The 17151-nt window shown below is 42.7% G+C and overlaps 2 protein-coding genes across 3 annotated transcripts; both read left to right on the top strand.

Moving 5' to 3' along the window:
• The first annotated feature begins 478 nt into the window (after window positions 1-478).
• LOC105685378 (ubiquitin carboxyl-terminal hydrolase 34) lies at window positions 479-12744 on the top strand. Of its 2 annotated transcripts, XM_012399406.3 has the most exons (13): window positions 479-614; window positions 702-813; window positions 1123-1219; window positions 1326-1725; window positions 1908-2205; window positions 2307-3050; window positions 3157-9214; window positions 9307-10024; window positions 10107-10297; window positions 10428-10605; window positions 10679-10845; window positions 10934-11604; window positions 11687-12744. In XM_012399406.3, exons 2-13 carry the CDS (start codon window positions 771-773, stop codon window positions 12541-12543), a joined length of 10422 nt encoding a protein of 3473 aa, XP_012254829.2. In that variant the 5' UTR covers window positions 479-614; window positions 702-770; the 3' UTR covers window positions 12544-12744. The 2 variants fall into 2 exon arrangements, with proteins under 2 accessions (XP_012254829.2, XP_012254828.2); XM_012399405.3 differs by having other exon boundaries at window positions 608-813.
• Window positions 12559-16042, top strand: LOC105685383 (dynein axonemal assembly factor 10). The gene is made up of 5 exons (XM_012399411.3): window positions 12559-13923; window positions 14434-14875; window positions 14938-15438; window positions 15522-15619; window positions 15692-16042. The coding sequence occupies exons 2-5, from the start codon at window positions 14609-14611 to the stop codon at window positions 15897-15899; spliced, it is 1074 nt and encodes a 357-aa protein (XP_012254834.1). The 5' UTR covers window positions 12559-13923; window positions 14434-14608; the 3' UTR covers window positions 15900-16042.
• The last annotated feature ends 1109 nt before the right edge of the window (window positions 16043-17151 follow it).

The raw sequence follows: 17151 nt of genomic DNA, 5'->3' as shown, positions 1-17151 counted from the left end.
GGTCCCCATTGAAAACTCGAACCACCAAATTGTCCGTCACTAAATACACAATTTTCCAATATTTGTCACCTGCGAAAAGTATCTGGGGCCTTGGTCCGACAGTTTTCTTATGCCGATTGATTAGCAGATTGATAAATAATGGAAAGGCTATCGTGCCCCATTGCACAAATTCAGCTTCGGCCCTGAATTGACAATGTGAAACGTCGTATACGTGCATTGCATACATATATGGCGGCTGGTCAGCTGTCATCTGTCAAAGCGAGGCTGGGTTCACGGTAGAAGAATCTTTGTTTATTTCACCGCAGTTTCTCTGTTTGAAATCCATTATACATGTATACATTTTACACTTGTTATGCCCGAACGCCTACAGTACTCCGCAAGGATCCGTTTATTTCTCCGGACTCGTCGAAGTGTCTTGACAACTATTGGATTCATCACAGAATTCTAGTGTTTACAGTGGTCAAATATTTTGATTTTAGTACCGAATTTTAAAAAGTAGCAGTATACATATTACGGACGTATAAGGGAACGTCTGTGTAATATAGATGTAGTTTTGAGTGAACGAAGCCATCTCGACTGCTGCTCCCCATTCTCCAAGGCGATATTTCAATATGGTGGTTGATAGATTAATCAACTGTTGATGATAGTTGGATATAATAGAAATGTTTAATAATATTGCTATTTGTTTCGGTGGTGGACAGGTGGTGGTGATCAGTTAAGTGATGGACTTGAGGTGATCAAAAGCCACCGGAGGCTAAAGACAGGGAATCATGTGCGATGTGTGCGCAGACTTTCACGATCTTCTTCTGTCTTGTAAGCTACACAAATGCCAGATGCATACACCCTAACCTAGCATAACCTATCGATCTACGTTACTATGATACATATAAAAAAATCATTCATACATGTGTACGTAGACGATATAAAGACGAGTAGAAAGTCCATGCTGCAAACACACAACAAAATTCAATACAAGCGAAATGAATGGCTACTGTGTACCTACGTATCTATCCTTGAAACTAACAAGTCATTGACACCAATCACCGAGTATCATCATCTTCCACTAAATTACGGCAATTTATTTACATCTTCTGCCATTTCTATGATTTTCTCTGGTTTCAGACGAAGAACGAGCCTCTAAGGAACAAGATGATCTGGCCAGCCTGTGCATGGCCGATGTGGACACGATCCTACAATACGTCAACCAGTGGGTACAAAGGTCCGTCATTTGTTGCTCAAACTCCAATGATTCCAGATTACTTAATTCCATAGATCATTCAACCATAGGGTCTATCAAACGTTTACCTATACCGTCATTTTTCTAGACAATGTATGTGCTGTTATCGGGATATCAAGAACTTTGAGCGATTTACAAGATTAACACAAAGTGTAGTTCTTTGTACATTGCAACAACTGCAGGCCATTCAGGAGGAGGATAAAGATGGGGATAAAAAGGAAAATGAGGCTGAAGATAAAAATGCGGATGAGAAACACAATGAAAGGCATAGAGCAGCAAAGACCATGGCAAATTCTGACGTTGGCACCGAAGACACCGAAGCTGCCGCAGCTGTTGCTACGAACCTCGAGTCAAAGAGAAAATATTCCTGGTCACAGCAGGATAGGGAAAAATTACTTCACCTTCTTTCTAAAATATTTTTATTAAACTTTCCCCTCTACATAGCAATGAAACATGGCGGTGCTAATAATTCGCTTGCACCGGTCAAGGTAACTAATGATCTTAGTGTTGAACATTTTTTTTCGGATTGCAAGTATATCATTAAGTTTTTGAACATGCAATTCGTTTTAGAGAGTTTGAAAAAATCTGCTCGCAGTGATTAATCTTGGAATTTTGCTTGAACAGCTTTTGTAAAAATATTGAAGTAATATTGGGTCTATTGACATTGCAGGACGAAGGTGGCTACTGCGAACCACACGACCCGGAAGTACCTGCACCCTTGATAAGAGCTGTTTCTGTGTTCTGTCATCAAGGGGGGTTCAACATAATGTCCGGTTGTTTCGAGATGGAAAATGCTCTGTCCGTTGGATTGGCACACTCAATGGTAGCAGTAATCTGCAACCTCAAACTTTGGTTAAATTATGGCAGTGTAATTCAGCTGTTTGTGCCTTTGCGGAGACGCGTTATGAGATATATGTGCTGCTTAGGGGACAAGGAATTACGCACGCCAGCCGTCAGGACAATGGCAGGTATGTACAAACTCGATTCAACATTGTTGTCCCAACAACTAATAGATAAAGACTTTTAATTATTTTATGGGATCGTAACAAACTTTTTTCTAATTTGTCAGATTTCATGTGGAGTGCTGTGAAAGATCCGATAGACGCCGTTCTCCCAACTTTTGATAAGGATGGACTTGATTTAGCCTTTAAATATTTTACTAGTACTACTTTAACCATGAGGTTAGCAGGTGTGGCTCAAATAAACGCACACATTACAGCGTTTAACGAACTCTGCAACAGTGAAACTGTAGCCGAGGTCGAACAGGTGGGTCATGCCCTCGCAGCTTGGCTCACGGAAAATAATATAATTGCTCATATATTTGGCCCCAATTTGCATGTCGAAGTCATCAAGCAAAGTCACATAGTGCTAAGCTTCCTTGCAATGGAGGGTAGAATATCTCCTTTGGATATGGATACAATGTGGCAGGCCGCACAATTGAAACATTGCGGAAGGCCTGTATATGATCTGCTGGCTCCGCTGGTTAAGCATTTAGCCTCAACACCGGTTCTTCACTTATACTCCCTTCTCGGTAAACTCGAGCCCAAAGACCACACTGAGCAGAGCCTGTTTCTCGCCTCAGCTTTGATAAAATTTATCTGGGCCTCCGGAGGTTCCGGATATCCGGGAGGGCTCGCTATGAAAAGTAGAGGCATTTTGGTCAGTTCGCGCGGAATCGGTGGAAGTAGTAGCAGTGATCCAAGTGGTTTGGAAGGTAGCAGCCCTGACGAGGAAGAAGAGGAACCTAGTCCTGCTCCATCCGATGGCCCGTCACCTCGAAAACAAGCTAGAGGAGACAGCAGTGATTGCGAAGGTAAAGAAATAGTTGCAAAGATAAATTACAGTTGGAAATTTCCTTCTCGATATATTAGCTGTGATGTTTTGACAATTTGCCGATAAAAATCTTTCACACCTTCTAGCAAGCTTCAAGTTGGAGAGCTTGGAAGCAATTCCAATTGTTTCGAGTATGACGGATGCGGAAGAGGTAGCAGAGAGTAGAGACGGCAGTCACCCGAGTGTACTAAAAAAAATCAGCGAGATGCGCGATTCCGGTTTCATTACGGATCAGGCATCGGAATTAAAGGACAAACTTAGTGGATCAGACGCAGAAGCTGATACAGAAAAATCAAATACAGAGGATTTACCAGTCCATGAAAAAAAGCGCAGAAAAATATTACGGAAGAGAAAAAAGCCACTGAGATGTCTCGCCTCTGACTCGATCAAAGTACCTACCGATAATGCACCCGCTGCTGGTGAAAAAAAAACTAAAGAAAACGAATGCTTATCTGACTGTGAGGTGACAAAAAAAGATGACTGTGTTCTAAAAAATAGTCCAGATCCTGTCCAGATCCATCACGATTCAAAGCCTTCCAGCCTAGTCGACGCCTTGGATCAAGTAAAACAACAAGCAATGGCAATGGAGCCAAACGATCAACAGGTACCTACAACTGCTGCTCTTCTAAGAAGAGCTAACAAAAGTAGATACCTTTCTCTGGTGGGTCGCGCGCACAGCACCGACAGGAGACCAGATTCAGCAGACACATCGCACGACGAGGATGACAGCGACGTAGCTGGAGCTGTTGCTACCGCTGTGGAGGATACCGGTGCAGTTATGTCCGAATTAGCCGGTCTCGTGCACTCCAGCGGACCGCCTTTTCTCACATCTACACTCGACGAAATGCTTTCCGACGAAGAGGGCTCGTACAGTAGCAGGATATCTAATAAAAGTGAGAAGAATATGGCTGATTTTGATGGGGAGGAAAGTGGTTGCGAAGAAGAACTTGCACAACTTGCAGCCAGACATTTAACCGCGATACAAATGCAAGCCTATCACCAGGAGCATCACCATCCTACTATGACGATAAGGAGATCCGTGTGTCGGGCACCACAGGTCCGAACTGGCAGACAAACTGTGTCTAGACTCAGTTCGCAGTTCAATTTAGAGACTGTTTGTAAGCCTGGTAATACTTTGCTGTGGGACATACTGCAGGACGACAAAATAGGTAGCCTCGGCGAGGGTCTGGCTCTCGAGGCTGAAAAGGCGCTGTGCAATCTCCTCTGTTTCAACGTCGATAGGCTTATTCCCATGAAGTTTATCGAGGGGTGTCTCGAGAACCTGGCATCTAACAGATCCGTCGTTGTTTCCTTGCGATTACTTCCCAAGCTCCTGGCTAGTTTTCAGCAATTCGGAGCTATGGATGCGCACACGATTACAACGTGGGCAGATCGCGAAAGAGGGATGATGCGACACTTTTTCAACAACTTGAAAACTTACGCAAGTAACGGTCCTAAAACTAATCTGTACTCTCACCAAATCGAGATACAAGTTAGACTGCAATTTTTATCATCGATATTCTCTCCGCTGGGCTCTCCAGACTCGTTCAGACTCAGTCTGGAACAAGTCGATATACTTTGGCAATGCTTATCCCAGGATCCCACTTGCTCGGATGAACTTTTTAGCTGGCTGCTCAGTCAAGCGAAATCGACGGAACAACATGCTCTCGGAATGGACACTCTGAAGCATCTTTGTATGCGGAAACTACCTAGTCTTCCACCTGAGACATTGAGCATGACCGGTTTGAGCCTTTTTCAACAACTTTGCAACCTTGCCAGACTGGCTGCGGCACACTTGGACCGTCCGTTGAGAGACGTAGACACTGTGGGAATGGACTTTCTCTGGAGAATAGCTCTACGAGCTAAGAGTACAGACGTGAGCATGGCTGCTATACAGTACTTAAATGGCTACTATATGTCTCGGCAGCTCACTCAGGAAGCGGAATTCGTATCTCAATGCATGACGCATTTGGCTGCAGCAAGCGCTGACCTAGAAACTAGCGAAGAGGCGAGTCTAAGATGCATACAGAGAGCTCTTCTCCTACTCAGAACGCATCTAGAAGCTTTTAGAAAGCGTTACGCGTACCACCTCCGCAGATGGGCTCTGGAAGGACGTGGAGCAGGCAGTCACGTTGCAATGAATACTTCGGACAAAGGACAACAGCTAAGAATATTTGTCCAACCCGCTGGGATACCTGACAAAACAAGTTTCACACTTTTAAGCACAGATTTCGTCGCAGATCTCAGGGCGGAAGTGGCCAAATGGTGGGATGATACCCAAAACTGTGAAGAGAAAAATTCTCCGATTTCAGTCACCTCGAATAGTAATGGCAGCTCATCTGTCCTTGGTTCCTTACTCACAGATGGGCCGATAAGGATGATTACTCAAGGGCAGGAACTAACCATAGATTTCGATGAGAAAACGCTGCAAGAAATGGGATTCAAAGATGGGCAGCTTGTCTTCATTTCCTTAGGTGCTGGGCGTGGAAACGGTAGCGGTAGATGCGGAAAACGGGACATTGATTCACCATCTCTGCTTCCCCCGCCGCCAAGGGAGTCTCTACCCACCCTGCTGCTTCTTCGGCCCCAATATTTTGAGCAGCTTTTTACACTAATGAGAACTCTGAGTGCCATGAAAACTACAGTTAAAGGCGGGCAAGTAATACCGCATACAAAAGCACAGGTTCTCTCTAGGAGAGTTTGGGATACTCTGACTCTACTTCCTACCAGTCCGACCCTCCTTCGGGGATTTCAAAAACTCGGAGAAGCTTCTTTACCTGAACTACTAGATCCGGCGAGTCCCCAAAAGCTCATGTATTCACTTTACATCGTAGAATCGCTGAGTAGAAGGAATACATCCAATCAGCCAACACTGACAAGCGCAGCAACTGTCACTCCGATTCACGAGGGTGGCGGCGATACGGAAGATAACCAGGAAGAGAAAGACAAGGACGTTACCTGGGCAACGGCTTTTGTACAGCACGGGGGACTGAGGCATCTCTTTGATATATTCATGTCAGGCTGTCTGGAGCGAGGAGATGGCAGCGAATGGCAACAGGACTGCTTAGCGAGCCTTCTGAAGCAGATTTGTCACCTTGGAGTGGTTAAAGAGGAGAGAAAACGTACAAAAGCTGATAAATTGCTCGTCCCACGTCTCAGTGAGGCAATGCTAGGTATGATGGATGTGGAAACAGTTATGCCCAGAATGACTAGTATTCTACACGAGGCATCGTTGCCTAGGGATCCGAACCATTATAAAACAGGACTGTTTGGATGGGCGCAAGTAATACATTACACAACAGCCCTACTCGTTTGCTGGGTACACAGCGATCCTGTGGCTAGACAGTCGCTGTTCTCATCTTCTGAACCCTTTGGAAAATCCTGGCTAAGACGCCTCGTTCTCGAAGATCCAGAGCCTGCGGTTAGAAGGGAAGTTTGTACAGCTCTTTATAGACTCTGTTTGGGCAGTACCGGATCTGATGACGGAGGGATAGACACTTCCAGTCTGATAGGACCGATGCTCACGACTCTTCTGGAGCATCTCGTTGTTGCCGAGGCTATGAGACCTTCGCATCAAAAACCAGATCTACCGCTGCACTTACATCCTGCATTAGATGATGGAAAAGAGCCGTACGGTCCAGCATGCAGAGACTATTTCTGGCTCGTTTGCCGCCTGGTCGATTCTTTGCCCGAAGAAATTATAAATGAAAATTTGGAACAGTCGTGCGTTTCTACAATTGACATCGAGGCATTGGCTGTAAGAGTTATAGACTCGATTTTGACCAGGGAGCATCTCGAGACCAGGCATAATACCATAGAGGATGACGGGCTGGTTGGTCTATTGAATTTAGCTTGCAATGTAATGATCCACAATCCTCCTTGCAAGCAGGGAAAACTGGGACAAAAATTACTCAACGAAGTGTTTGACTTTTTATTCGCACTTCCTAATCCAAGAACAAAGCATGTGCCGAAATGCAAGAGTCAGGTTTCTAGATCTGCTGCCTTTGACCTTCTAGTTGAATTAGTCAAATCTGCTCCAGGTAACTACAGGATTCTCCATGAAAAACTTCTTAGTCAGCACAGGCCTGGGCCACATTCTCCGTATCCTTGGGACTATTGGCCACACGAAGATGGGAGATCCGACTGTGGCTATGTGGGCCTTACGAATCTTGGAGCTACTTGTTATATGGCCAGCTGTATGCAGCATCTGTACATGATGCCTCAGGCACGCATATCTATTTTAGGGGCTGATTGCGCAGAAGCTAACAAACATCAGCTTACTCTACGAGAACTTCAGAGAATGTTTGCTTATCTACAAGAATCAGAAAGAAAGGCCTACAATCCACGAAGTTTTTGCAGGGTTTATACCATGGATCACGCACCTCTTAATACGGGTGAGCAGAAAGATATGGCAGAATTTTTCATAGACCTTGTATCGAAGCTCGAAGAAATGACTCTGGATCTGAAGAATCTTGTGAAAACACTTTTTTGTGGAGTTATATCTAACAATGTCGTGTCCCTGGATTGCGATCACGTTAGTAGGACTTTGGAAGAATTTTATACGGTCAGGTGTCAAGTCGCTGATATGAGAAACCTTTACGAAAGCCTGGATGAAGTCACGGTAAAAGACACATTGGAGGGTGATAATATGTATACGTGTTCTCAGTGCGGTAAAAAGGTCAGAGCTGAAAAAAGAGCCTGCTTCAAAAAACTACCGCACATACTGTGCTTTAATACAATGCGGTATACTTTTAACATGGTCACCATGCTCAAGGAAAAAGTGAACACCCATTTCAGCTTCCCCCTAAGACTCGATATGTCAGGGTATGTAGAAAAGAAACTGATGCCGCAACATTATCAGGAAGAAAAAGTTGCCTCGGAGAAAAGAAAATTGGAGTGCGAAGGAGGCTCGCGTAATGTGGAAGAAAAAGAGAAAATAAAAGAGCCCATGGAGCATCATCATTACGACCTGATCGGTGTTACCGTACATACCGGGACAGCAGATGGGGGTCACTATTACAGTTTTATCAGAGATCGCACATCGCCGAATAAAAATAAGTGGTTTTTGTTTAATGATGCCGAAGTCAAACCGTTTGATCCTAACCAGATAGCAGCTGAATGTTTTGGTGGGGAAATGACCAGCAAGACTTATGATTCGGTAACTGATAAATTCATGGACTTTAGTTTTGAGAAAACAAACTCCGCTTATATGTTATTTTACGAATGGTGCGCAGACCCAGCGGATCAACACAAGGAAGATGAAGCTACCGTGTCTAGTTTAATGGGTACTCCACAATCCTTGCAACCGCAGCACGAGTTGAATAAGCCCCCACCTTTAGAGTTGAACAAGGAATTAGAGGAGTGGATATGGCAGGATAATATGCATTTTTTGCAAGACAAGAACATATTTGAACATACATACTTTAGTTTCATGTGGCAGATATGTGGATACATTCCGCAAACCTTGCTCTCTATGCAGCCCGACATAACAGAGATGTCGGCTGAGCTGACAACTTCTTTTTTCATGGAGACCTTTATCCACGCTAAAGAAAAACCCACCATGGTTCAGTGGGTCGAACTCTTAACTAAACAGTTCAATGGATCGGTTGGAGCCTGTGCCAGATTTCTAGAAAGAATGGCAGGAGATTCTTGGTGGCCGATACAGATCTTGGTGAAATGTCCCAATCAAATGGTGCGCCAAATGTTTCAGAGGCTTTGCATCCATGTTATTCAGCGATTGAGAGCTACACAGGCCCCTCTATATTTGGCTTGCGATCCTGAGAGCGACATGAGCACAGTTGGTACTCGATCATGTGTGACGAGATTCGTGAGAATGCTCCTCTCTTTGATGGAACATGCTAAACAACACCTTAAGCATCTTACCGAGTACTTCAGCTTTTTATACGAGTTCAGTAAAATGGGAGAAGAAGAGACTTTATTTTTAATCCAAGTTCAAGCTATCTCAACTATGGTGAATTTCTACCTCGGACATAAAACCCACGAGTTCGTCGACACTGTAAGCGAGGAAGAGGAAGAGGAAGAAGTTGTCGCTGTACCCACGGACAAATTGAGACCCGCTTCTTTGGATAAGATGATCACACTGATCGCAGCTTTGGTCGAAAGAAGTAGAGGAAGCGATCACAGGTCTGTAAATATCTCTGAAAATAATACCTAAGCTTGAGCTTAAATGCAAATTAACGTGAAAACTAATAACTGCAAAATTTGCAACTTTTCAGGCTTACTCTTTCACCAGCAGACCTGAACGCTGTTGCCGGAGGAAAAGGTTTTCCGTTTTTATATCAACAGATCCGAGACGTCATAAATCTGAATCAGACACGTAATTTAATACAGTCATTGTGCCGATGGAACGATAGACTCGCCGTGCACATAGTCACGATGATATTCCAGGCTATAACAAAGCACACCGACGTTTGCCAGCCATTCTTCAAACTGCTAACATTTCTTACGGAAGGGTCAGGTCCTAGCGGTTTGCCCTGTATGACGCAGCTTGTACTAGGTAGAGTTTGGGAAGCTGCCAGAGTCGCGCCACATGGAGCACTCGAATGGCTCGCCCTTGCCGTCGCCAGAAGTAAATTGGCCCATGCTTGGGTGTTACAGGGTCTCGATACCTGGCTCCAGCATTTTCTTTTAGAACACTCTAATCAGAGAGTCAGATCTGCAGCAGCATTTCTGCTGGTGTCTCTGGTTCCATCGACACATTTCAGACAAGGATATAGAAATGCCCATAGACTTGGTTTGGGATGTAACTCTGCAAGGGAGTTACAGCTATCTCCGGAAGCTACACTTATTCTCCACCAAGTCTACACCGCCCTTTTGAGACTGCTACAATCTGCTAGGCATTATATCGATATACAAACACATGGGACTATGAAACTTACCGCTTACTTTGCACTACTTACTTACTGCGTCGTTTCAAAGACTGAAAAATTGATGGTGAGTCTACCGGTAATTGCTTTTATTACAGTATCGAAAAAAATATGACAGCGCCAGCTCAGTCGATATTTGTATTTTACAGTTCGGGCAATACTTGAATGATTTATGGACGTTATTTCATCCCAAATTATCCGAGCCAAGTATTCCCGTTCATCATAACAAGCAAGCCGTATTATTATTTTGGTATCACGTGTGTTCCGACTGTCCGGAGAACGTTGCAATGATATTGCACAATCCGCACATCACAAAGAACATTGCATTTAATTACATATTGTGAGTGACCAAACTGGCTCGTATAAATCTTATTCGTATTTTTTTTTGTAATTGATCAAATTCGAAAGTATTCTATAAAATCTTACGGCACACTGCCGACAGGTGTATCCTTCAACCTTTTCATTTCCAGAGCTGATCACGAAGACCAAGATGTTGTATTATTCAACCGTGTGATGCTCCCAGCTTACTACGGTCTGCTCAGACTTTGCTGTCAACAGTCCAGAGCCTTCACACGGCAGTTGGCCGCTCATCAAAATATTCAGTGGGCATTCAAAAATATTACTCCACATCCAACTCAATATTCCACGGTAAGTGAATAAACCGATGTTTATTTCAGCACGTACTCGGTATCCTAATCAGTCTATTGTACCTATTTTACAGGCTGTCGATGAGTTGTTCAAACTCATGCAGCTTTTGGTAGCCAGGCACCCTGATCAAACCGAGCAAGAGGAAGCTGAAATTGCATCGTTCAGGAGGGGCACTCTTTCCTCATACTTACAAGGCTTGGACGGACGCTCTTGCTGGGCTACACTGATCTCGGCATTCAGGTCAATAATCTTCTTCATCTTAGTCCTGAAAATCATTGCCCTATGATAGGTAAATTAATTTATTCATAACTCTGTTACTGTTTCACAGAATCTTGATCGAGTCCGACGATGACCGTCTTTACGTCGTTTATAACGGGGGTCTCAGCATGGCCTTGGAAGCTTTTCACATGTTGCACATAATGTATCACGAAGCAACAGCGTGTCACGTTGCCGGAGACTTGGCTGAATTGATAGCGATTATCGTAGAGTTGATCCGTTGTGTGAGGACAGCTCGCGATGGTCCAGACGCTAGGAATATCCTAGCTAATAGTAAAGAATGGCCCGATGTTTTACGAAAACTTGCAACCCTTTTAAACACTTACAATCCACCCGATATGCGCACCCTTGCGATAGACCTACTCAAAGAACTTGTTATGCTCGTACCTGCCGAGGCGATATCAATCTTGGCTCCTCTTCTCTCTCATTGCCACGCAGCTCTTCAAGAGTCCCATGCTGCCGTCCCGCCCGGACCTTACTTACCGCGAAGGTCTAATCCTCCTGGTAAAATGGCTTCTAGACCAGCTCGTCCTATGGTACAGATGGCCGTGCCACATTCGCAACTGGAGGCATCCAAAGGAGTAGATCTTGAATACGACGGCGCGTTGTTAGAGTTTTATCTACCCTATCACGAATTAATCGATGTCATGTGCAGATTGGCCATCAACAACGACTGTATGACGGACACACTGGTCAATTTAAGTGCGATGCTTGGATTTGAAGGTAAAGTTTTACGCAGTTCTTACCCGATTGATTAGAAAACTAATTGGAAAAAGAAATCAGTATGATATTACGTTTATTTCAGGCGTTCCCCTACACTTGGCACTTTTCCCTCGATTATGGCTCGATGTTCACGCTGCGCCGCACATAGACAGAAAGCACATAGCTGCCCTTTTGTGTTCTTCGTATACCGTGGATTACGTAGATGCGGTTCTTCTCGATGAAAGATCTTCTCTCGGTGTGCCGGCTATACACGCTTTCCTCAAGACGTTTTTTCCAAAATTAGCCAGCCACGTTATGACCGAACAAACTTGCTCACTAATCGACAATCTTGTTAGCTCCCTCACCGCTATGGTCGAGGCTGTCGATGTCCAGGTCGCTGCGCACAGATTAACGGGCGATCTCAGGGCTCTGGCTCTCGTTTACAGTAGCGGTACAAGACTGAAGCCTCCAAGTGGATTACAGCCGGCTCTTGATACACTTTTGGCCAGAACAAGGGCAGCCAAAGCGAAAGAGTCGAGTCAAAAAGAGCTGGAGGCTCCGTCCAAAAAGCGAAAGTTAAGCTCAAGCGAAGAAGAAGAAGATCAAGATGAAAAGTCTACGCTATCTTTGGAAGAGGAAACAAAAGACAAGAAACCAGGTTTCATACTTGCCACAAAGGATACAACGAGATGCGACGATGAAGATCTTAGTAAAGTTTCAGAAACTGACGAGGATAACAGAAACGAGGGAATGGTCAAATCAAAGACTACAGCCACTAATATTACGACCGTATCCTCCGCTGCTGTTAGTGGCATCACCACAATGACGAATACCATGACTAGCAGCAGTTGTACCAGTCAGTTACGGTGTTCATTGACAAATGTTTCTTGGCTGGAAATGCTTGAGAAAACTATAGTCGATCTGCAAATGATCGTTCAATTGCAAATTAAGAACAATTAAAGACTGGATTCTTTAGACACGATGTTTCCCATGTTGCATGTCTGCATATATTTCGGGATTCATTTCATAGGCTTGTTCATTTGTATAGTTACTTACATACACTACACTTACTTAATACCTACCTACTTGCCTAACTACTTTTTATCATTGGAATATTAATTATTTTGTTCAAAATATAAGCCGTGATTATCTTACACTATATATGTATGTAAAGTTTATTGAGCATTTACATTGTGAGTACAATCATACATACATGCCTACGAAAACATGAAACTAAACCAGAAAAATACAGGAAACACATCATCATACAAGACACATTGCAATGGATATGCATTACATCATACATAAGTACACAAAAAAATCTACACTAGAAACGCACGCTTGTATAAATAAATCGTGCCATCACAAATTAATTATCGTCCTTTTTTTGGGATTTGATTTATGTATGCATACATTGACAAGAAAAAGAAACGATGATGATGATGACCGTGATAATGACAACTTAAACAACAACAACAACAACAATAATAATAATAATAGTGACAACAATAATAACAGTAATAATAATAATGTTACGAATAATTTGCGCTTCCTTACAGTATCGCGAACGAACGAATACTTAAATAACGTGTTTTGAAAACTTATTTGATGTTGGTCGATAGAACGCATTTCAAAATTATTAAGTGCACTTTGCGAAAGCTTGACAAATCTTCAGTCAACGGCTTAATTGAATATATGTTGACAGCGTATTGTATGTTGACGTAAATACATCTATTATCGCATAGAAAAATATTATAGAATTAGCAAGTAGAGCAACGCAGGGTTCATCGCTGCTCTATTTTTCACAATTACTGCTCAGTTATGCATTGAATTGTAAATTAATTCGTTGATGCATTTCTGTCTGATAAGGCATGACATTTTTCATTCGAATATAATTCATTACCCCCATATTACGAAGCCAAGTGTATGAGGAACACGTATGTAATTGTTCTTAGAATTATTGAAAATTTTCAAGTCATAGTTTCATTATCTATTTCTAATTTCTGTTCAAATTGAGTTAGGTGGTTCTGATCGAGCGGCATGAGATCACATCAATGCAAGAGAGACGATAATTTAAGTTCAAACTTGTCGTTACAATATATGGTAAAACAGGGATACGAATACATGCAAAGTATAATTATGATCGCTTACCAGAAGCAATAACGGATGCCGCTGTGTAATTATAATATTGATATTCTCCGCTAGATTGAGCGAATGGTTTATATTGTTAATTAGAGGTATAACCACATTCTCGCCGGAAGGATGCCGTAGAGGCAACGGTGGTCCAAAAAAATTTCCTTTATTTATTTCTTATTCTCTTCATTGTTTTCTCGGTTTAAGGTAAATTAATAACGAAATGCATTTTCATGAGAGTAACAAATATCTACCGTGATACCTACCCGCAATTAAATTCGTCGATGCAGATATGTTAATTACGTAATCATTATCATATAGGCATAAATGTATAGTTTTCAACTACATTTGAATAAAAAAAAACACATCTCATTTTAACGTTCGTATTATACCTTGTAAACGTGAATGATTTATCATTGTTCGGTACACGTTTAATCATTTGAAAATCCGGCGGATGAGGATCGAAATTCGATGTGGTTTTTTCGCGGATACCAAATTCGGATTCTTGGCGAGTTGCGCGAACAATTTGGAGGAGTTATAATTTGGCTGCCCGAAAATAAAAAACATTAGAGCCCTTAAATCTTTTTGCGGTCTTTCCAAATTCGGATTCGAGAAACCTTTTTGAGTTTTCCCATTGTTTTCCGTAAAGTTTCCGCGGCAGTGTTAGTTAATTCATTGATTTTTTGTAAGATGCCGCCTCTATCTGTTTGTTCTTAGAGACCGCACGTTGCCGCATTTTGTTTACACGCTTCGAGATTGAACCTCAAAACATCATGTGCTGTCAGAGTGCGGTGTTCATATTCCCATCGAGTCCTGTGCAAGTATTCTATTCTGAGTAATTGGCATTGCATGACGAGGAGAAATAGATAAGTGTATTTATAAGCAATCAAAAATGGAAAAGTTATCGAAGCCACAGATAATCTGTCACATAGAGAAGTCTGTCAACTATTCCCTCTTCGATGCGAAATGGATACCAAGCAGCGCCAAGTTCGTTGTGATGGGCTCGAGACCCAGGGGTTCGGGCATTATTCAAATATACGAAGTGTCAAATGGCGGGCTGAAGCTCGTTAAAGACATCGAACGATCAAATCCAATGAAATGTGGTACCTTTGGTGCCTCCAATTTAAGAGAGAGATATCTGGCCACCGGAGACTTTAAGGTAAAATTTGCAAAAGGCTTTCACCATCTACTGTGAATACGTTTTCTTAAAAAAATTTGTAGGGAAGATTAAACATGTACAATCTTGAGGATCCCTCCATTCCGATCTACTCTGTAAATGCTCATAAGGAAATAATAAATTCCATCGATGGTATCGGAGGTCAAACTGTGGGCTGTGGAGCTCCTGAATTAGTAACAGGATCGAAAGATGGAAGCGTCAAAGTTTGGGATCCCCGACAAAAGGGACGTCCTGTGGCAGTCATGGAACCACGAGCAGGAGATGATCGTCGGGACTGCTGGGTAGTCACTTTTGGGAACTCGTACAATTCAGAAGAACGAGTAGTTGCTGCTGGTTACGATAACGGGGATATTAAAATTTTCGACTTGAAGACAATGGGAGTCAGGTGGGAGAGTAACTTGAAAAACGGAGTTTGTGGTATCGAGTTTGACAGAAAAGATATAGCTATGAACAAACTCGTTGCGACCACTCTAGAGTCAAAATTTTATCTATTTGATATGAAAACTCAACACCCTAAAAAAGGTTTCTCGTATCTAATTGAAAAGGTAATTAGTATAGTTGAAATGAACAATGACCCAATAACTTTTACTATCTGTTGGCTTATCGACAACTGTCTCATATCTCGTAGGCTCACAAATCAACGGTATGGCTGGTCCGCCATCTGCCTCAAAACCGAGAGATCTTTATGACTGCCGGTGGCGGAGGATCGCTATGCCTATGGAAGTAGTAAGCGATCAATGAATAGTTTTGATATTTTTTCCGTGCTCAATTCACAACTTTATCCATCAACTTTTGTAGTCAGTATCCAGAGAAGCGTGTGACTACCGATGCAGATGGCATAGAACAGGGTGTCGTAGGCTCAGTTCTCTTACTTCAAAACAGCACACTGTCATCTCAGCCAGTCAGTTCCCTAGACTGGAGTACCGACAAACAGGGGCTTGCAGTATGCACGGCATTTGATCAGTGCCTGAGAGTTATAATAACGACAAAACTGAACATGTACTGATAACCGAAGTAGAGTTATTCTTCTCTGTAAGAATAGGCACAGAATTATTCCGACTGTTGAGAAAAAGGTCTCCGTACTTCAGGCGGCGAGGAAGCGATAAAGGAAGAGTACTCGCAATAAATATATTCCAAGTTCGATTCGAATTTCGTGAAACGGTAATTGTTCCCATTTTTTCTTTGATATGTGCGATACTGTAAATAATTCAAATTATGAAACAAATTAATATCATTCGTTAAATTTGTGCAATGGTCGAAACAAGAGGGTATTAATTCGTTAAACACGACTATAAAATAGTTACAATAATGATAACAATGGTAATAAAAGTATATTCCGAGCAGGGCTGTTGTACACGCGGAGTTCTGCGCAGCGGTATTAATATTGATTTCCAAAGCTCGCGTAATTATGCAATGAACGATCGTATTTATGTATGCAGCTCTCCGGTTTGTGTGTATACTGTAAGGGGAATGATACGTCATTGGGACAATCTATGTAGGATCAAGTTTCTTATTGAGCTTTACATCAGAACCACCGACGAGCATTTGACGGGGTATGGAGTATTTCATCGTTACGCAACTTTCAGAGAATCAAGCGACGCCATTTTGGTATTCACTCTGGTGTGCGACGTTCGAAGACTCCGTCAATCGCCTCCCACCGTGGGCGAGCTCCGCATGCGTGCCATAGCTGCATCGCCGGCATGAGCTCAGTTTGCATTCCTGCATTTAGCCTACCAAGGTCACGGGTTCTGCGAGCTTAATTACATAAATTAGAAGAATCGTTGCCGCGTCACATAGCTACCGCTGCAAAGACACGTACGCCCACACACGCTCACATATGCGTTTTATTATTGCGACGTCGCGCATGTGCATGATTAAATTTGTGCATAAAATATTGCACGGATAAATTTCGAGTACAAATAATGAGCAATTCAATACTCAGATGAAGAATTTTCGACCAACAAAAATAAAAATAATTACTAAAAATAGGGGTAATTGAACAATAAGCAATTAGACATGAATATCTTTGCGCCATGGTTTCGTTACCATAGTTACTACGATAGGTTTTATTTCCCTTCGGTTTCTAGTGTGCCTCGTTTCTATTTCGGTATCGCAGTCACATTTAGATGCATGGGCCGGCTACCTAGCCACTGGGCAGCGGTGGATACCAAAAAGGTTTGGTGGACATCCAAGATTTTCGTCGAACCACGTGTACGTCAACGTACACATGCACGCAACAGCATTGTAACTTCAAAGTA

This window comes from Athalia rosae, chromosome 3 (genome assembly GCF_917208135.1).
Source record: "Athalia rosae chromosome 3, iyAthRosa1.1, whole genome shotgun sequence".
Lineage (NCBI taxonomy): Eukaryota > Metazoa > Arthropoda > Insecta > Hymenoptera > Athaliidae > Athalia > Athalia rosae.
Note: the sequence above shows the minus strand (reverse complement) of the source record. Positions and strands in the feature narration are given on the sequence as shown.

What these genes read in the sequence shown, in the direction of transcription:
- LOC105685378 (XM_012399406.3), top strand. Translation starts at nt 771, where the DNA reads ATGTGCGATGTGTGCGCAGACTTTCACGATCTTCTTCTGTCTT. An exon ending in AGTAGAGGAAGCGATCACAG is followed by an intron (nt 9,215 to 9,306) that starts GTCTGTAAATAT and finishes GCAACTTTTCAG; the next exon opens with GCTTACTCTTTCACCAGCAG. An exon ending in ACACTGATCTCGGCATTCAG is followed by an intron (nt 10,846 to 10,933) that starts GTCAATAATCTT and finishes ACTGTTTCACAG; the next exon opens with AATCTTGATCGAGTCCGACG.
- LOC105685383 (XM_012399411.3), top strand. Translation starts at nt 14,609, where the DNA reads ATGGAAAAGTTATCGAAGCCACAGATAATCTGTCACATAGAGAAGTCT. An exon ending in TGGCCACCGGAGACTTTAAG is followed by an intron (nt 14,876 to 14,937) that starts GTAAAATTTGCA and finishes AAAAATTTGTAG; the next exon opens with GGAAGATTAAACATGTACAA. An exon ending in TCGCTATGCCTATGGAAGTA is followed by an intron (nt 15,620 to 15,691) that starts GTAAGCGATCAA and finishes CAACTTTTGTAG; the next exon opens with TCAGTATCCAGAGAAGCGTG.